Source organism: Dama dama, chromosome 18 (genome assembly GCF_033118175.1).
Source record: "Dama dama isolate Ldn47 chromosome 18, ASM3311817v1, whole genome shotgun sequence".
Taxonomy (NCBI): Eukaryota; Metazoa; Chordata; class Mammalia; order Artiodactyla; family Cervidae; genus Dama; species Dama dama.
The window spans coordinates 87,620,547-87,641,757 of NC_083698.1; the positions used below are offsets into that span (position 1 = coordinate 87,620,547).

At 43.7% G+C, this 21,211-nt stretch overlaps 2 protein-coding genes across 2 annotated transcripts in view; both read left to right on the top strand.

Annotated features, from left to right (window-relative positions):
- Positions 1-21,211, top strand: part of SND1 (staphylococcal nuclease and tudor domain containing 1) — a 414,480-nt gene that overhangs the window by 141,113 nt on the left and 252,156 nt on the right. The window contains exon 11 of the mRNA XM_061165737.1: positions 10,139-10,228. Coding sequence (XP_061021720.1) covers positions 10,139-10,228 — 90 coding nt within the window. The remainder of the gene's footprint in view (positions 1-10,138; positions 10,229-21,211) is intronic.
- On the top strand, positions 18,215-19,348 carry LOC133072452 (large ribosomal subunit protein uL10-like). The gene has a single exon (XM_061165731.1). The coding sequence runs from the start codon at positions 18,304-18,306 to the stop codon at positions 19,258-19,260; it is 957 nt and encodes a 318-aa protein (XP_061021714.1). The 5' UTR covers positions 18,215-18,303; the 3' UTR covers positions 19,261-19,348.

Genomic DNA, 21,211 nt, shown 5'->3' on the forward strand with positions numbered 1-21,211 from the left:
GTGGGGTTGCAAAGATTTGGACACGACTGAGTGACTAACCCTTTCCCTTTTTTCATATTGTAGCATCCTATCATTATATGTAGTGTTGAATTCTCACAGTCTTTTTGTTTTTGTTTTTATAGTATCAGTTCAGCTTTACTTGAATTATTATATATGTTCTGTAAGGATAACCATCAGCTAATGGTAGTTTTGCAAGTGTGTTATTTCTCAGATCCCAAGTAATTGAATTATGTCAGATTTGTAGAGAGCAGAGGATTGCCTTGAAGTCTTAACCAGGTAAAAAGAAAACACTAAGTATTCAGATTTTGTCAAATAGCTTCCCCCCGCCGCCGACATAACACATAGAAACTATCAGGAGTACTGCTTTTGCATGACTGCTTGCTAAGAGCCTCGTTTTACGGCTGTACAGTGAGATACCTAGTATAGAGTCTTTTTAATCATTATTCAGGAATATACTTATCTTTATGTAATACTGAATCATTTCTGGTAATAGTTGCTGGAAGGGAGAGACATTAGAAATAGTTCACATTCAACTGGTGCTATATGAGAGACATTCATTACTAACAGTGATGTGAATCCACAGTGATACTGCCTCCTCCTTTTTTTTTTTTTTTTTTTAACGTTCTCTTTATGTACTGACCACTTCCACTTCTTCCCCTAATCAGAAGTGCAGTTTGAGTTTTTTAAAAAATAAATATTTTAGCAAGGCCTTTTTTGCATCCCCCATCTTATTCTCTGTGTTGGCACGTTCTAGGAAAATGGCACTATACTAGGCACTTCGTAGGTATTATTAAGATCAGTTCTCCTCTCACATAAATCTTCCTTCCTGTCTGGTAGGGAAGATAAGGCCTACAGGAATTAATTAAATTACAGTAATACAAGGAACAAAGTGATTAGTGCTGTAACTTCTGCTTATCTCTTCTGTTGCTTGATATTTTAGCATTTGTTAACATCTATGTTAGATGTTGTAAAATTTTAGTTAAGTAGCTTCTTAAGTTACACGTGTAGATCTGTTTTTTCCCCACAGGGTTCTTATTACCTGAAATATTCCTTGAATGTGAACTTAAGAGTTGCTTGATGATGTATTAGTACATAGGTTTAGTGCCTTCGTTATTCTGACTGGACTTTGAAGTCATTTCCCCCTGGGTTTTATGTGTTCTGTGTGACGCCAGGTTATTCTTAACTGGCTGACTCTTGGGAGGAAACTGAGGCAAGCCGGGAGCTGCTGGTGCAGAATCATTGTCGAGAGCCTGGGCGTCTGTTCATTCTCTGGGTGACAGCGAGCTGCCCATTTAACTCTTGATCATTTGTTGCCATCAAATGCTGGAGGAATGTTTGATTTCAAGTCCAGGACAGCACTTTCTGTCTGATTTCAGGAGTGCTGAACTTGAGCTTTGTTCTCTTCAAGGATCTGATGCCCTTTCTGTCTCATTATCCCAGTCTGCATCCTCACCATTCCTCCAACTTGCCCTTGGAGCAGATCTTTATTTTCAGAGTGCTGGCTGGGTGGGGGAAGTTTTTGTCCCCTGTGCTGGGAAAGGAAGATGGGCGGGGCTTTCTCACCTTTTTTTTCCTTCCTGGGTCTGGAGCCTCCTTGCAGCTGGTTGCATAGCTTCCTACTTGGGAGCCTTTGACTTGGGGCCTTGCGGTCTGTGCGGGGCAGTGTTGTTCTTTTCTCTTTTTCTCCTGGCCAGCAGAATTTGTAGCTGAGTGAAAATGTCAGTTGCTCAGTCGTGTCCTACTCTTTGAGATCCCATGGACTGTAGCCCACAAGAATTCTCCAGGCAAGAATACTGGAGTGGGTTGTCCTGCCCTCATCCAGGGGATCTTCCTGACCCAGGGATTGAACTTTGAACTCGCACATTCCAGAGAGATTCTTTACCATTGGAGCCACCAATAGCTGAGTGAAGGCACCCCGTATGGTTTGCTACTTGGATAATGGTTTTGGAGCCCTTACAGCCTTAACAGTATTTAAAATCTTGACAGGGTCTTGATGGTGAAAAAAAAAAAACCCTGATACTTGGCCTCTTCTGTCCCACCTCCCTCCCCTGTGCTTACTGCATCCACAGAATAAATAGCAAGAACTTCTGAAAATGTTATTAATTGGTATGTAATTGTGTAGGAGAGCCATCTCCAGAGACAGATGTTTTGCTCTTTGCATAATGGTCTTGCAAAGGGACTCTTCATTTGGGGAACGGCGCCTTCACTGGGACATGATGCTCACTGTGCTCTGTAGATGATCGGCAAATCCCTTCCTGGAACGTGAGGCTGCCGAAACCTGCTTTGCTTCTTTTTCCCTCTTCGGATGTTGCCCACAGACTGTGGTAACTGGGGCTGTTCCTCAGACTTGCCACTTGGTCTGCTGTCACTGTGGCTAGTGTAGGTGTAGACCGCTGGATGTCTGTACGCAGGGCGGAGAGAGGGCTGCCAGTCCTGCTGTTCCCTGGCATGGGCAGGTTGAGGAATATTTAGTAGCTGTGGTCAGAATCCTAATTCTGCTGGTTAACCTGACTTGAGGCATATTACTTAACCTTGAGCCTCACTTTCCTTGCTGTAATTTAAGTTCATAATCCATTTCATAACGAATGGACTCAGAAGCAGACCCAGTGTTTTTTGTCCTAGGTCTGATGAAGTGTAGGCAACTGTATAGAAACAGTGGGTCGAAGAGTATGAGAGAAGTGTAGTCAACTAAGGGTTCTGTAAAAGCAACAAGATGCTTCAGGGGCCCAGTGTCTTACATAATCTCACAGTTCAAAGTCCAGCCTTCTTCCATTCTCCCACCTGTAAATTTTTATAATCACATCTCAGTTTTGTTTTTTTTTTTTCCCTTCAGTTTTTATTTAACGTTCTTCTTTGCCTCCTTGGAGATATGTCTGAAATGTATTGCATTGTTGCGAACTCAGGACTTAGCCAGACCTCATCTTTTTAATAGACCCTATTTATGTTTAGGGGCTTCCCTGGTGTTTTTTACTCAGACAGTAAAAAACCTGCCTGCAGTGCAGAAGACCTGCATTCAGTCCCTGGATTGGGAAGATCCCTTGGAGGAGGGCATGGCAACCCACTCCAGTTTTCTTGCCTGGAGAATTACATGGACAGAGGAGCCTGGAGGGCTGCAGTCCGTGGGGTTGCAAAGAGTCGGACACAGCTGAGCAACTTAGCATGCAGCACACATTTACCTTTAAGAGGGATTTTTTAGGAGGAAGAAATAGAGTTAATTGGGCAAGAAAGCATCTTTTTCTTTGAAGCAACTCTTGGGGAGTATTGGTTACATGAGTCTTCTGTGTGTGCTCCTGTAGATAGTGTAGATATCTTCCGTTTGGTCAAGGTGGTTATGATTTTGACCCTTCCCCTATAGCTGCTGGCTGTAGATTTCCATCTAGTTAGATCTGTCTTTTATAAAAATGTGCTATTGTATGTGTTAAGGATAATAAATAGTGGATATCCCTGTGGATTCTGTCTCCTGGCTGCCAAGGGAATTGAAAGGCCCTTGATTGTAAATATGCCCAGGGCATGTGGTAATGTTCCTATTTTAAGTCTATAATTCAAATGGAAATCACAGCCTTTTGTTTATTAACAGAGCTTGTGTGGCGGGGCAATTGGGACTGGTCCATTTACCTTTTGAAATTTTATCCATTTAAATCGAATCGTGTCTGTTCTTATTTTAATTCAACAGTCTGTTTTAAGATCTTCATAGAGTATAATTCTGCTTGGCTACTTGTAGTGTATTTCAAGTCTACTTTTTAAAACAAACAAACAAACTTGTTTTTGACCCTGGTTATTTGAGAGCCCGTTGGTAGTTAAATTATTCCCTTCTGCCTCTTGGAAAAATACATCTGTGAAAGAATATTATTTAGAGAGAAGGGGTGGGGGAAAGGGAATTTAATGCATTTCTTATGAGGAAAGGGATGGCCAATTATTCTGCCTCTGAGTGAAATAAAAGTATGAGACATTGAGAGCCAAGGGAAAAGCTGACCAAACCAGGTGTGGAGTTTTCCTATCCCTAAACATTTTTTAGTCTAAAAAGGCCCTGACATTATAGAATAATATAGCAAACTTTCCTTCTTCTGCCTTGATGTTGTACCATGTTGCTCAGATCCTCCACTTTTTAAAGACACAGCCGTGCAGGTAAAGTGCCTGGGCACTCATCCTCGGCCCTGTTTCTTTCCTCTTCTGTTTCTTCCTCTGCCTATCCTGCATCAGTAACCAACCATTAACCTTCGTTTCAAGGTATTTTTGTATTTTGGCTGTTTACATAGCTCTAGGAATAATGTTGTTTTTTAGTCTGTATTTAAATCATTATCATTCTGCACCTTACTTTCCTGCTCAGTGTTTTTCAGATTTGTTTATTGTGTTGCTCTCATTTAGACTAACCGCTCTGTGTTCTGTTCTGTGATTGTACCATAAACATGAGCGCTGTCTTCCTTGTCTTGCATGAGCCAGGCTTCTCTTTGGTACATACCTACCTGTGAGAAGAATTTTCTGGGGCTTCCTTGGTAGCTCAGCTGGGAAAGAACCCGCCTGCAATGCAGGAGATCCCGGTGTGATTCCTGGGTCAGGAAGATCCCCTGGGAAAGGGATGGGCTACTCACTCCAGTAATTCTGGGCTTCCCTGGTGGCTCAGACAGCGAAGAATCTGCCTGCGGTGCAGACCTGAGTTTGGTCCCTGGGTTGGGAAGCTCCCCTGGAGGAGGGCATGGCAACCCACTCCAGTGTACTTGAATGGAGAATTCCCATGGATGGAGGAGCCTGGTGGGCTACAGTCCATGGGGTCGCAAAGAGTTGGACACGACTGAGCAACTAAGTAAAGCACAGCGAGGAGAATTTCCTAAGTATTAGGATGTATATCTCTAACTTCAGCCTCATAAGAGTGTAGCACCATGTGAACGTGCCATAGTGGCCGAACCATATTATATTCCCATCAGTGGTTACAGCATACCCATTCCCCTGCATCCTCATTTTTAGAGTTTGACAGTATAATCAATGTCCTATAGTATCTCAGCTTATGATGCCCTGATTATTAATGAAGTGATACCTTTCTTCATACACTGAATGTCTTGCTGCCGTTCTTTCGTGAAATGCCTGCTGATACCTTTTGGCCACTTTTTCTGTTGGATTGTTTCTCTTAATGATTCCAACAACTCTCACTACCACGCATGCCCACCTAACAGTATCTGCTTTAGTATCACTTTAGGGTGAATTATTGGAGCTCCTGTGAAAAGCCACCCCCTCCTTCCCTATGTAAAGACATTGCCTTAACAGTTCTATCCTCTTCATTCTGCATTATCACATACTTGCTTTCCATAGGAACTGTGCCTATCATTTCCTCCCTCTAATACCAGAAACCGAAACCCCTTCTTTTCACCCTGCTTCCTCTGCCAACTGCCACATAATGTCTTTGTGTTTTGTAGCAGAACTTTGTGAAGTATCACATCTCTTCCCATTCCCAGTTCCCGTCAGGCTTTCCTACTGCTTCACCATAATTAATCTTGCCAAGTTACGGATGACCCACACTTAGCTTAATCCAAGTGGATCTTAGTCACTTGCCTTGTGCATTGAAGCAGCTGGTCTTTCCCTCCTCAGTTCACTTTTTTTCCTTGACTTGGACGAAACATTGGTCCTTTGTCCTGCTGAGATCACTGATTGCTTCTTCTCAGTCTCCTGTTGTTCATTCCTTCACTTATTCCTTACAATTTAATGTTAAAATGCCCCAGTCCTCTGTGCTTCTCAGTCTCTTCGCTTTAAGTACCACCTATATGCTAACCAATCCCAAATGTAACTTACCAGCTCAGAGCTTTTCTCCAAACCCACACTGCCCACGCAACACCTCAGCTTGAGAGTTCAGCGTGCCCATAGTCGAACTCCTGTTCTTCCCCCGCTCCCTCTGCCTGTGGTCTTCCTCATCTCAGGTGATGACCCCGCCACCCCACCAGGTATTCCTTTACCTTTGCTCATGCTTGACTTCTCCCTTTTTTCTCTTCTCACATTCCATCTACCTGCTTTCAGAATATCCCCAGATTCTAACCACTTCTTACTCTCTCACTGCTCCTTCTTGATGTAACCTGCCGTAATTTCCCACCCGAGGTTAATGCCATTATCTCCTAATCAGTCTTCCTTTGTTTTCTCCTTTCTTTGCTTTAGTGTCTGTCCTGAGCACAGTGGCCAAATTAATTCCTTTAGATGTTAAATCAGACGTGTCTTTGTCTGTTGTTCTTCCCTCTTGCTCTGTGCTATAGCCACAGTGATGCCTCTGCTGTTCCTTCAACCCACCAGACATCTTCTAACTCAAGGCCTTTGCATTGGCTGTCCTCTCTGCCTTTCTCCAGATGACTGCATACCTCTTTTGAGTCTGTTAAAATGTAATGTGATAAGGGTAGGCCTCACTGAGAAGTTAATGCCTGTGGCTCAGTATTCCAGTTCTCTCTCACCTGGGTCTGCCTTTTCCTCTATCCGTTTCACTTTTCAGCTACTGAATCTGTGCTTTGGCTCGTCGGTTTGTTCATGATGCCTTTTCAGTAAAGAACTCTACAATTTTATTGGAGTCACATTTATTGATCTTTTCATGGTTTGTGTTTATTCAGCTTTGTTTTAAGAACTCCTCCAGGATCCTTGGGTTCTGTAAAATTTTTGGCTACAGCTTTTTGGCTGCAAGATGGGCTGGATAAAATTTAGGCCTGAGATGGGGCTGAGAATAAAGATCTTGATTAGTGTGTGTTAGTCACTTAGTTGTGTTAGGGATCCCTTCTGTTTCCTCCAGATGAGTGTTGACCAGAGACCTCATTTTAGGAAGGTAAGATCCTGAGCGTGGGGGAGGATGCCAGGCATGTCTTTGGATGCTGAGATGCTAATATTGGGCTTCTTTCCCCAGCCACGAAGAGGTAAAATGATTGAAGTTATCTATAATGTGAGTCATTGCCAGGCTTACATACAGAGTCACTTCCCAGGATGAACAGTGATTACAGCACATATTGGTTTGTGTATTATAAAAATCAAGCATTCTTTTCTATTTTTATTTATTTATTTATTTTTTAGAAAAAGCATTTCCATGTAGATTAGAATCTAAACTAGACAGTCCATTTTAGCAGGCAAGATTCAGCTAAAGTCTTGTTTTCTCAGAATACATTCCATACCTCAATTGCCTCTTAGAGATTTCAAAGGCTTTTATGTACCTGGTAATTTGGAGGAATTGCTTTTATTTTGTAGTTTCTTAGGGACTTCTAATATCTCTCTTGTAAGATGTTTACAGATGTCAATAGCTACTAGATCTGAAGGGTTAGAGTAACAAGATCATTCTGTTTTCACTTGTGATATCTTGTTTTCTGCTTGTGCTATTAGTTCTTTCCTAGGTTCATGAGAGACATATAATCAGACTCAAGTTGCCCTGTTTTTTATTGGGATGTCTGATGTACTGTTTTCTTCTTTTGAGAGTGTCTTGGCTCAGCCCAGTTCTGTCGAGCACCTTTCTTGTTGAGGCTGCCATGTTCACACATTTAGGTGTGTCTCATCCCATGGCCCTTATTTAAAACGCTTGTTGAAACTGTTTCTTACCATTCCTCGTTTTAGAGTTCCAGTCAAGTGACCTTGCCTTTAACCTCGGTGGTGTTTCAGAATAAGTAGGGTAAGCTTCTGATATCAGGTTCTATGGTATATCCTAAGGCTGTAGAAGGGAAATTTTGGTTGTTTTAAGTCATTAAAAAAAGCAAATGTTCACTTAGTAACCACATACCACCTCTCCGAGTAGATTGCCCTATATTGCTAGGAGAATAATATGAATCCATTGGGACCGGTTCGCTCCTGATGGCCGATTCTGATAATCATTGATTTTTGTCTTTATTTAAAATTCTGTTCGTTAGTGACACCTAGTATCTTCTGTCTAGCAATCTTTCTTACACTATCAATAGTGCTGTCATAAACTCTTACTTTAGGGCTTCTCAATAGTGACCCACTATAAGGAAAACTCAGTGTTAGGTTATTTCTTTAAAGAAGTTCATGTTTAGGGCTATACTTATTAGGCAGGAGACATGCCACCATATGACTTTGATCAGAGTTTAGAAATCCCCGTTGTTCCTGTGTAGATTCTCACACCTCAACTTGCAAAAGGGGTAAAGACTCACCTTCAATTCTGAAGGTGTCTTCACTTCTTTGAGGAGCACTGCAGTTATCCTGCTGCCTTTATTTATTTTTTAACCCAGAGAAATGAGAAGACAGTTGGTATATATGAAGCTCAAACCCAAAGAATTGTGCATATTCTCGGTGATATCAGTGAACTAAAATGTTTAAGTGATGTGTTCAGGAGGCCAAGTCTTGCTTTGGGTCTAGGGGGAGACCTCTATCTTGATGCCTTTGACTTCAGAATTGTCATTAGGATGAAAATGATAAGTGTTCTTAATTTGAGTGTAGTTGGCTGCTTAAGAGAACGTAATTTGAATACTATAAGTACAGAATGAATTATGTAGAGATCTTGTTGTGTCAGTTGTATAAGAGATGGCAAAGCAAACTTGAGCCCAGGTGGACTAATCATACAGAATGGGAAGCAATGACATGGCATCTGGGTTGGAAGTTAATTGCTTAATTTTCTCTTTTTTTCTGATTTTTTTCCCCTCCAAATATCTGTTCGAACAGTCCTATTCCTCTAGCATACTTGTTCTTGTATAACATTCTGCGTATTTCTTTTGTTAGTACCTCCAAGTATTTGAATATATATTATAAGGGAGGTACTATATATTTGGGTCTGGGGTCACAGAGGACAACAGATATGAACAGGGTTTCTGTTCTCATGGAACTCAAGGGGCTAGCAGGGGAGAAGCATTAGTCAAACCAACCAATCTAGTCAGCGTCTCCCAGTTTCTTATTCACATGGTCTAGTCCTGCATACCAGAGAAGGCAATGGCACCCCACTCCAATACTCTTGCCTGGAAAATCCCATGGAGGGAGGAGCCTGGTAGGCTGCAGCAGTCCATGGGGTCGCTAAGAGTTGGAGATGACTCAGCGACTTCACTTTCACTTTTCACTTCCATTCATTGGAGAAGGAAATGGCAACCCACTCCAGTGTTCTTGCCTGGAGAATCCCAGGGATGGGGGAGCCTGGTGGGCTGCCATCTGTGGTGTTGCACAGAGTCGGACATGACTGAAGTGACTTAGTAGCAGTCCTGCCTACCCTGTTCTACCCCACCCCCAAACTTCTTAGGTTCCTTCTCCTTTATCCCCTCTGTCCATTCCCCTGTCAGTTGCTGTTAATTCATTTCTTAAACTAGTTCTCATGTCTCTCAAGGTCCTGTCAGTTCCCAGTTCTGTTTCCTTTATCTGGACCCTCTCTCTTCATCTCAGTTGTTTTGCTCAAAGCACCTCTTTTGGGGGCAGTCTGAGCTCTAAGAAATAACGAAGGGAGGGATTGATTGCGTTATTTATGTGTTGAGATACTGTTTGTTCCTGCCTCTCTGCTTGTGCTTGTCTTGCTTTTTTCCCCATCTCTAGTTTTCTTCCTAGTTCATTCCTATCCTGCAAACTCATGTTAAGTCCCACCTTGTCAATGAAACATCTCCCGATTACTTCTTTCTTTCCACTTCCCTGAATTCTAATAGCACTTAGTCCCTCATCTGTATCACATAATTCAGCACTTATTCAAAACTGCTTCGTGTTACTTCACAGTTACAGGATTTCTTCTATTATTATTGTTAGGTTACAAGGATTTTAAGTCCAGGATTATAACATACATTTACATTGTGCTTTGTCTGGGGCTAATAGTTGGTACGTGCTTAATAAAGGCTTATGGAGTAATAGAATGAGATTTATAGTGTATCTGTAAATATTAGAAGGGCCCTGATAACTCAGTGAACTGCTTTTATGTTGCAGTTTATATAGCTATTTCCCTGTTGATGAACATTTAGGTTGTTTCCTGTTGCGTAAACAATTCATTGCTTATTTTTGAGCCTGTCATTTGTGAAAGGTAATTTTGTTCCCTGTAAAGCAACCAAATTCTTAATCACTCACTGTCTATCCAGCAGTTATTCAATATTTGTGATACTGGAAGATAGAGCCTCCTTCAGGTGCATTGTCTGTATCTTGTGCTCTTGGCTGTGTTCCTATGTCGGTTTTTGCTTTGATTTCCCATTCCTGATGTGATATTTTATTTTGCTTTAAGGATAAGAACAAGAAACTCCGTCCCCTCTATGACATTCCATACATGTTTGAAGCCCGGGAATTTCTGCGGAAGAAGCTCATTGGGAAGAAGGTAAGCGATGACAGAAACCTATTTGCGAATAGTTGTGTGTTGTTTTAAGCTGGGCCCTTGTGACGGAATCCCAGAGACCAGCAGATAGATGACTTGCCTCCCCCAAGTCAAGCGATTTTGCTTTGATAGAAAGAGAGGCGTGCCTCTGTCTCAGGAAGTGACATCCCTCGGGAGAAGTCTAAAATTGGGGCCCTGACCACAGTGTGATTGCCAAGGCGCTCACGGCGAGTTCTTTCCAGGGTCCAGGCTCAATTCCAGTTTCAGTAATTGCATATTGCCCTGAGCTCCATTCACTTGGCTCTCTACTTCTCTCTAGCCACCTCCATTAAAAGTTGGGGCTGTGGGATTTGCTGGGGAAAGAAGGTGGCTGCTCTGTACTGCCTTCCCTATTTCTGTGGAGAAGAGGGAGCCTGCCTTGGTGGGGAAGAGAGCATGGTTTCCTGGTGGTTCTTGGGGAGACTTTCTGGTGGAGCCCAGAGGCCCTCAGAGGGCATTTCCTTGGGTTGTCAGAGCAGAATGTTCTAGGAGCTTCAGAACTTGCCGTTCTGTTGAGTGGATCATTAACCTCTGACCTTCTGCTGACTTCCCTTCGACCTCCCCACCCTGCCTGTGCCGGGCATTTCTTTGTGTCCTGGCTAAAGAGAGGGAATGAGTTGGGAGTATTTCCTTCAGTAATTGAAAGTTGTGGAGAAGAACTGTGATTTGTCTTCTCCTTACTCCTTACTTTGTTTTGGTGGGAATTCTCCCAGGAAATTGTTATGTTTTTGGCCAGCTTTGGTTGTGGGTTCAGAAAGGTCAGGCCATTTGGTTCTAAGTCTGGCTTCAGCATGTTGAAGCCATATTAGCATTCTTTACCTCCATGCAGGTTTTTAAATGATGGGAGTTGTGAGAGGTTTGTCAAAGTAGTGTAAAAATAAATATAAGCCATTTTATTATATACCATAGTCACTAGAATGATAAATTATAACAAGAGATTTTGAAGCTGGGCATAAGATGAAATTGCTAATTTTGAGGTAGAGACACCAAACTGGATTCCCTAACATGAGTATTAAATCTCCTCAGGTTCCTTCAGAAAATAGGCTCATTTGTCATTGTATAAAACTTGACAGAATGTTGTATTCATTCATGAGGTGTAGTGCGAAGGATGGCTTTAAGCCTCTTTCAATTTCTAGATCTCCTGTTATCTGATCGAATGTCTAACATCTCTATTTCACCAAGTTGATACCATATCACTCATTTACTGGCTCATAAACAATGGCATAGAGACAAGCACGGAATCCCATTCCCCACCCCGCCAGCCCCCGTACGTACGCGTATCTATTGAAATCCATCCAAGAATCACATTGAAAGGGGTGGCAGTGCATAGTCACTTCGTGGGCAGCCAGTTGTGTGGCCTGTGTTACGGCCTCCACCTGCTTGGTTTGAATATTGCCCTCCCAATTCGATTCTGCTTCATCTCTGGGAGCATAGATCACAGCTCAGGGTAGCAGCTGCTGAATGGTTTTAGGTTAGTCCAGGGCCCTGCTCTCAAACACTGTGTGCCTGCTGGGCCTTTGTGAAGTCCTCCGTCTCAGGATAAAAGAACTAACCTCCGGTGTCAGATTTGGTGGCGATTCTTAAGCAATTAGTCTCCTTCTTGGTGGGAGAAACCTCATTTACTGGTGCCTCTGCATCAGAGTTGATTGGATTCTGTTGTGCTGAGCCCAAGTTTTGTCCCCCACGGTGACACTGTATAAATGATGAATACTGTATCCCCGCATAGGGAGAAGGACGAAGCTCAGCTCTGCTGGGCTAGAACACTCCTGATGCAAACTGCTTTTCCTGACTCGCCACCTGAAACCACTTGCCTGTCTTCTGGGCCCATCAGTTGCAACAGCAAACACCCATGTGCTCTGGAGTCTGGGAGCAGACAGGGCAGTGGCTGCCTCAAGGGGATAGCCCGCACATCATCACACATTTCTGCCAATTCCCTTCAGACCTCTACAGCTGTTGAGAGCAGCATGTAGTGATTAAGAGGCACCGAGAGGGTGCATGCGGGCCTGTGTGTGCCCGTGTGCACAGAAGCTGATTAGGGCTGCCTGTCACAGCTTAAGCAAGATAATGGAGGTAAAAATCATCTTCTCTGCCCAGACTATTATTTGACCATCCAAGAGAGTCTATAATAAGACAGTTTGGAGGGATTTCTAGAATGCAGAGAAATAAGATTGAAGGTGAAGCGGTGCAGTGCTTCGTTAGATTCAGTGGCCTCCATTTCAGTTATGGAAATGCACTTTGGTTCACTCCCCAGATTTAATTCTGGCTAATGCCTTAAAAAGTAACCAGGCACCTCTCTGAGTCTTGGTTTTATCATTTGTGAGCTGGGAATATTATTTGCCTTTCCTCTCATGGATGAGATTCCAGCATAAAACTAGTCATTCATGTTTTTCCAGATGCCTATTAAGATTTTGTTTTGATTAATGATACTGATTTCATGTAGAATCTAGCATAGCCTGACTTTTTCAGGTGAGGTCAAGAGGTGTGAATCGGTGGGCAGCTAATTTGCCCTTGCCCAGATTTGGGTGTTACCCTGATACCCACTTCCACAAAATGAGTATGCACTTATGTTAGAGTATATATTTGTGTGTGTGTTTGTGTTTTGTGTGGTTTGAGGAAGAGGTAGAATACGTGTATATCCTGGAAGAGTTTCAGAAGCTGTCTGAATTGCCACACTGCCTGGTCGAATGCCCTCCCCATCCCCTGTTTACCATCTGCCATCTGTGCATTCACTCAGATTTGACTCAGGGAATATGCATGGAGGAGAGAACTGTCTTACTAATTTCTTCTGAGGTTCTTCATGGTCCCAGTGTAGTGGACACATGGAATCCTTGGTAACTTCAGTATGTCCTGTAGTTTTCCAGAATGCCATCCTTACTTTGTGTAAGATGATGAGATTGTGATGCCCTTCTAAGAGAACCAGAGCTACAGTCCTGTTGTGATCGCAAGAACAGCTTCTTTCTCTGTGTATTTTTTTTCCTTAATATTTAGAGACTGTCAGCCCTGGGAAAGGAAGAGTTTGTATGTCGAAGTCATTTTGCTCCAGTGGAATAAGGTGATGGTAGCTGGGAATCTTCACTGGGAATTTCCCACAGCTATTTCATAGAATCTCTAAATATTTTTTAATCTGTTTAATACAGCATTTACAAATGACATGTGAATCACTGTAACTTCTATCCCTTGATTGTGGAATTTTTGTCACCATGGGAACCATTGCATTCAAAGTTGTAACTTGTTTGGACCATTGAAGGGTCATAAATGGTGGATGAAATGAAATTCCAAAAAGTAATGAAGCTTCAGCCCTGGCAGTAGGAAGATGCTCAGTCCAGGCTGTCCTGTCTCTAGAAGTTCTACCCCTACCCCGACCCTCCACCGGTTCATCTATTCCCTAAAGATTTTACCACTGTTTTTGTTGAATAAGTAAATTGTGGAATGAGACTCCTTTGTAAACCAGTAGCTGACTTTGTGTGCTTTTTATGTCATTAAATTTTGTTCTGTAAACTATGCAGACTCTTTTTAGGCACTCGAAATTAGGTAGTTTTCTTGATAAATGCAGACATTTAGAAAGTTATTGGGCTATAAATTAGGGAATTATTGCTTTAGATTGTTCTTTTTTTGGAAGCCTATTTTACTTGAGGGTCATGCTTTTTGGGGGTGTGGAGCTTTTGGGGGGTGGGTGGGAATGATTTCCGTGTGTGCCAGACTTAACAATTCCAGCAGGTTCAAGACCGAACCTCATGAAAAATCTGTTCTCACTTTTTAGAATGGTTGGTGTAGTATGTAAACGATATTATCTCTATTCTGAGTTAATGTGCTTTTATGAGCCAGGCTGGCAACCCAGGCACTGTTAATAGCCTTGCTTCTCTGGGATAAAATATTCTGAATGTCTAAGTCGACTATAGAAGATAGAGCTCATTTGTTCTTTGGTGGCTACCTGTGTGTGATTTTCATGCCATCCCAATATGTATGTAGCATGAACTAAAGACTTGTGTTTTAACAGTACTTTATATAATGCTCATTTTAGCTTAAAAAGTTAGAGCTGTCATTGAGTTGTTTCTTCCTGGTAAACACTGGATTTTGTTTTCACTTTTTAAAATCTTCACCTCTGCCCTGAAAGATATATGTATCATTCCTATTTTATAGACATGGAAACCGAAACTTACCCCAGATGTCCATGCTTTTAATGATGATTCTGATGATAAAGGGCATCCGGAAAGGCCTGCTTTCCTGTTGTGTGTACTGACTGATGTGAAGATGGCCAGGGTCGGGGTGCTTTGGGGGTACAACCGTTCTTGTGTATGACACCCTACCTGCTGTGAGAAGTTGATTTCTCTGCCGCCACAGCATACTTGTCCACAGATAGCCGCAGGTGGTCAGAGCACCAGGGATCAACCCTCTGAATGCCTTCAGCCCTCTAGACATTATCTCATGAGTCTTTGAGATGTCCCTGTGAAATGATGTTTCCTCAGATTGCTCCTCCGAGAAGCCCGTGTCAGATTACATGATCTTCTTCAGTTCCACAGACAATGTGAGGTCATAACAAACAGTGTTAAGCCAGTGTGGAGCTCGATTTTACTTTCTCTGCCATCTCCTGGCAGAGGTGAGGCTTCTGGGAGAAGGGAAAGGGCAGGTTACTTCTTTTTTTTTTTAATCTTCAGCAGGGCCCCCCCACCCCAGGTTGAGGAACACACTCAGTGCTCCAGCCGCTGTGTGAGCCCTGGACCCTGAGGAGACCCCGTGTAGCCTTCTCAGCCGAAGCAGCAAGCACTCGCCCTAGCCGGTGGGTGCTCTTCAAGGGCGTGGGGCTTCCTTGAGAATTCATTCACTTTTCTCACAGGCTGCGTTGCAAATATACTTTTGCTGTATGTTAACTTAATCCCCTGTGTTAAGTACAGAGCTGGCAGTCTGGGGATTCTTGTTCTTAATTACCTCTGATGCAGTTTAGCTTGGCTTTTATAAACATTTCCTTTGTCATCTCCACATTTTTCACTTCATATTAATGTGATTCACTCACGCCATGGAAAAGTCCTCTACATTAATGATCAAAACAGGCCCTAAGGTTGTGAATGCATTGTGATTTAAATTGACAGGTTTATGCGAGGTTGCTTGTCCTTGCCTTCTCAGTGCCAGCTGTTACCATCAGTGTGGCTGTAAATTTTTTGAATAAATGGCTGAAGATATTCACCAAATCGAGATGTTTTGAATTGGCTCGTGTTTTCTGACCATGCCTTTTCCGAGTAAGACTTCTCCCACTTAGATGGGACGGGAGCATGTCAGTGCACCACTGGAGACCAAGGGTCACTGGAGATGCCATTGACCTCTTGGCTGGACTCATCAGCTCTCTTGTCTGGTGTAGGTAATTAACAGAAATGACTGTAGAGTTTCTGGAAACTCAGTTGTTCCCAGCAAGGTAGCATTCTCCTGGCTGCCACTTGAGAGCTTTCTTGATGAGGTTTTGGTTTTGTTCTGTCTGTAGGTGGGGCAGAGCACCTTTGTGCTTTAGGGACCGTCAGGGTGTTGAGCTGAGCACGTAGCTCTTTGGTGAAGTGTGGTATTTGTATGAAGTATATTCTTATGCCTTCTTCAGAAAGGACATCTTATATAAATGAAGAAACCAGAAATTGAAACTGCATTCCTGGAAATTTCTTCTGTAGGCTCACCTGTGGGAAATGGTTTATTAGGCACCAGGATCCTCAAGATCTCCTGTCTCTGGGTACTGTTAGACCTTACTTGGTTTAGAGACCTTCTTCCCTGGACTCCCAGGTTGCTCGTAGGTTCTGGTAAGAGTCCTCACCTTTATAACTGATTCTCAATTGGCTTGTCTTAAGCCACCCACTCCTGATCTTTTCAACCAAGATTCTGAAATATCGTCCTTGGGGCTGGAACTTTCCATGCCTGTTCTCTGCAAACAGGGCTTTTATTTTAGGGGGAGATTTGTGCTGAATCAGCTCAGCTGTGTTTGGGGGTAGGGAGAGGACAGGCTTTTTTTCCCTACTTTAAAAATAACCCTTATGTGCCAAAAAACCCTATAAAATGTGCTGAATTGCAAATCTTCCAACTTCCTATACCTCCTGGTTTACAGCGAATAGCTTCTTTTGAGCTTGGGCTCAGTGATAATGTATAGAATATCTTACAGTGTGTGGAAGAGAGTAAAGTGAGACTACCCAGACGTGCTCTGTTGGGAAGCAAAGCCAACTCTTGTTATCTTTTCTCACAATATTTTTTCCCTAGTAGTTTCATCTTCTAAGGGTTTGTGTAGGGATAGTACATATAAATTTTCTAGGAAGAAAGGTTTTGGTATATTTGCAAAATCAGACATCATTCCAAAGTAGTGAGTCCAAATTTTAGGCATAGACTCTTTAGGATTTCTTTCTGTGGCCTCTGTTTTTGATGTGTCCAGAAAGTTAGGCTAATATTTCCAGTTGCTTGAGTATCTTTCCTAAGGACATGAACAACTTGTGGGTGTACAAAAGGGTAGTATGAACAATTGTCTGGTTCTAAGGTGGAAATTCCTCCAATTCGTTACAGTTGGGTGACTCAAGTGGTGTCTTAGGGCTTCATAATTGAGGTCATACGGTTGTGAACCCAAAGGCTATGCACTCCTTGTTTTAATGCATTTAAAATCTGAGCAAAGGTTTTGTTCTTACCGAATCAAGGTCTTTTGTTGATACCTAGAACTGCCTTCTTGCTTCCATTGACTAGTTATCTTTCCTCTGGCAAGCTTTCAGATATTCCTGTGTGTGTGCACAGTAGTGTCTGACTCTCTGATACCCCATGGACTGTAGCTTGCCGGGCTTCTCTGTCCATGGGATTCTCTAGGCAAGAATACTGGAGTGGGTTGCCATGCCCTCCTCCAGGGGATCTTCCTGGTCCAGGGATCAAACCTGCATCTCTTAGGTCTCCTGCATTGGCAGGCCGATAAGCACTGCAGTTCTACCCTATAAGGACTGCTGGCTTGGACAGTCTTTCCTGGTGATTTCATGATAATTGGTGTAGTGGGCTGAGTAGTGTCTCCTTAGAATTCATTTCCTTTTGGAACCTCAGAATGTGACTTTATTTGGAAATAGTTTTTAAAGATGTGATGGGTTACAGTGAGATCCTACTGGTTTAGGGTAAGGTCAAAACCCAAAGATCCATGCTCTCATCAGAAGAGGGTAAGACACAGACGGAAGGGCATAGGACAATGGAGATGGAGATGGAAGTGACGCAGAAGGGGCTAAGCCATGGAATGGCAGGGGGAGTGCCAGGAGCCCCCAGAAGCTGGGAAGAGGCTAGGATTTCAAACCCGAAGCTTCCCAGATTGTTACAGTCAGTTTCATTGTAAGCCAACCAGTTTGTGGTGCTTGGTTACAGCAACCCTAGCAAAGTAAAACAGTGAAAATGTAGGTTAGCCTCTTTATCTATCTGGCCAGTTGATTCCTGACTGGAGTTCTCGTTCTTTAGTTTTGTACTTTAGTGATAAGCTCCTTTGAAAAGTAATCCATCAGTTGGGGTTTTATGTTGATGTTCTTTCACCTCTGACCCTCTGCCTGTCTTGTATTTCTTACATTTTTTCTTTCCTTCCTTTCTTCTCCCAGGCTTTAATGCCTGTGATCTCCAGACCAGCTGACAGTTGATACAGAATAACCAATACTTGGGCTTCCCTGGTGTCTCAGTGGTAAAGAATCCATCTGCCAATGCAGGAGATGTGGGTTTGATCCCTGATCAGGGAAGATCTCTGGAGAAGGAAATGGCAACCCACTCCAGTATTCTTGCCTGAAGAACCCCATGGACAGAGGAGCCTGGCAGGCTACCCTCCCTGAGGTTGCAAAAGTCAGATACAACTTAGCGACTGAAAGATGACTACAACAACCATTACTTGAGCACATTTCTAGTGTTGTTGGCAGGCTCACCCGAAGACTTCTGCCTTGTTTCCCTTTCTTGAAGAATGAGTGCCGATGTCTATTTAAGAAGGCTGCTGTAGGCCCTTCTCTCGCCAGGCGTCCTCGTGTGAGTGACATCGTCTTTAAACCCTGCGTGGCAATCCCTGACGCACAGCCTTGATGCCCAGGGAAGACAGGGCGACCTGGAAGTCCAGCTACTTCCTTAAGATCATCCAACTTCTGGATGATTATCCAAAATGCTTCATTGTGGGAGCAGACAACGTGGGCTCCAAGCAGATGCAGCAGATCCGCATGTCTCTCCGCGGGAAGGCGGTGGTGCTGATGGGCAAGAACACGATGATGTGCAAGGCCATCCGAGGGCATCTGGAAAACAACCCAGCTCTGGAGAAACTGTTGCCTCACATCCGGGGGAACGTGGGCTTCGTGTTCACCAAGGAGGACCTTACTGAGATCAGGGACATGCTGCTGGCCAACAAGGTGCCAGCTGCCGCCCGTGCTGGTGCCATAGCGCCATGTGAAGTCACTGTGCCGGCCCAGAACACCGGTCTGGGGCCCGAGAAGACCTCCTTCTTCCAGGCTTTAGGCATCACCACCAAGATCTCCAGGGGCACCATTGAAATCCTGAGCGATGTGCAGCTGATTAAGACCGGAGACAAGGTGGGTGCCAGTGAAGCCACACTGCTGAACATGCCAAACATCTCCCCCGTCTCCTTTGGGCTGGTCATCCAGCAGGTGTTTGACAATGGCAGCATCTACAACCCTGAAGTGCTTGACATCACAGAGGAAACTCTGCATTCCCGCTTCTTGGAGGGTGTCCGCAATGTTGCCAGTGTATGCCTGCAGATTGGTTACCCGACTGTTGCATCTGTACCCCATTCTATCATCAATGGGTACAAGCGGGTCCTGGCTTTGTCTGTGGAGACTGATTACACCTTCCCACTTGCTGAAAAGGTCAAGGCCTTCTTGGCTGATCCATCTGCATTTGTGGCTGCTGCCCCCGTGGCTGCTGCCACTACTGCTGCCCCTGCCGCCGCCACCGCAGCCCCAGCCAAGGTTGAAGCAAAGGAAGAGTCGGAGGAGTCGGACGAGAATATCGGATTCGGTCTCTTTGACTGATCACCAGAAAGCAGCCAACCCGGCCAGCATTATTTGTGAAATGAGAAAATAAAGGCTTACTTCTCTTTAAAAAAAAAAAAAAAAAGAAGGCTGCTGTAGTCACAGGGCTTCCATCATTTCGACTTTGATCATTAGCATTTTGAAATATGGCACGCCCTGGGAGAAATCATTCTGGCAGGAGCTTTTGATGAACTATGCTCATCCCATTTAAGACTGATGAATAGGACATTAGGAATAATTAGCAGAGACCTGGTCTGCAGCGCCACATGAAACAGGTCACTTGCGTAGGTGTGTGCCACGAGAGCTGTGCCTGAGTTTCTCCTGGCACTATAGGAATCACAGTTTTTGTCTTCAATCTAGTCTTTTTGGACTGGATAATTTTTCTATGGCTTTGCCTTCCCTCCTCTTCTGGCTGTAAAAAGTGATTGGACTGGGCTGGGCTAATGAGCAGGTAGCCCTCTTCTGAAGACAAAGGTTGAATAGGCTTATTCTCTTTGACGACTTAGCCCCTAAAGCTTTGATCATGCCTCATCACTTGATAGTATAAGAAAGCCAGAAGAGGACGCCTGGTGAAATCAACTCATTTTTATTATTCAATAAATAGTTCTTGAGCAACTACTCCATACCACACCTTGTTCAAGACATTGGGGATGGAACCTTAGAAACACCTGTGCTCATGGAACTCATAGTCCAGAAAAGTCGCATGGTGGTTGGGTGCCTTTTGGGAGGTAAAATGTGAATAAAGTATCATCTCTGTCACAAGCTGCCTACAGTCTAACTGCGAGAAGGTTACATCAAAATGTGCAAAGTTGAATAAGAACAGATTTGAATATCTGGTGAGATAAGAAATGTGTCTCTTGGCAGGATTGGATTAATATTAATGTGAATTGTACAGATCATAGTTGTCTTTCAGAGACAGGAGAGGTCCCACCTGCTGTGTGACCTTATGCACTTAGTGGCTTCAGCGGCCTCTTACGTATGAATATTTCCACCCCTTGCTTCTTTCTCTGCCTTCAGATGTACTTCCAACTGCTGAACACTGGATCCTCAGATAGAGATGCCAGGAGATAGGTGTCAGCTATTAGGTCTAAAATGTAGTTTTTGGCTTCCATGTGGTTTTCTTCTGTGCCCACAAACCGCCTTGGTACCTTTTGGTGGTCTTAAATACTGTCACCACCCAGCCATCATCTCAAACTTTAGTATCGGCAATCTCCCCATCCCATTCTGCCACAGTTATCACTTCCAAATCTTCCTTTTCCCAGTGTTACCCATGGCTATGAGTCTGTGTGCTCCTTATCTCTCAGTTACTGCACTCTGTCTTAAGTGGTTCTGCTCCTTCTAGTTCTGCCATCTTTCACAGTGCTGTCAGAATTGTGGGCATTCTGTGGGCAGTCACAGACTAACCTCACAGACTCTCGTGTACCCAGATGCCTGCAGGAAAGCTCCTGCCTCCTTAAATGAAGAGAAAAGAAAACTGGTTGTGTATAAAATACCATAATGTCATTTAGGGATGTTTCCATTTCCAGTCTCACTTCCTACTCTACCCTCCATATGATACATCACAAAGAACTTCTCACCCTTGCATCGACGTGCCGAGCCCTTTCACAGCTTCCTGCCTTCACACTTCTTTTTCTGTAAGGATCTTAGCACGGTCCTCTATTCCTGGCTCCCTGTGTAATGTTGGGGCCCCTCCAACCTGTCATTCCCCTGTGCCGGTTTCTGGAGTATCCTTTCCCAGATCTGACCTCCCTCCCTCACCCCTATCGGGCAAAGAGCCTGTCTGACCTTTTCTTCAGCTCTCAGCTCCTGATGTCAGGAATCACATTAGGATCCCCCAGTAATAAGTCTCTACAGAAGCAGTGGAATTTGTCCTCCACCTGGCAGTTCTTAAAAATCGTAAGTCTTTGGATATAGAGAAGGGATGTAGAAAGCTCATCGCATAGCTCTGAGC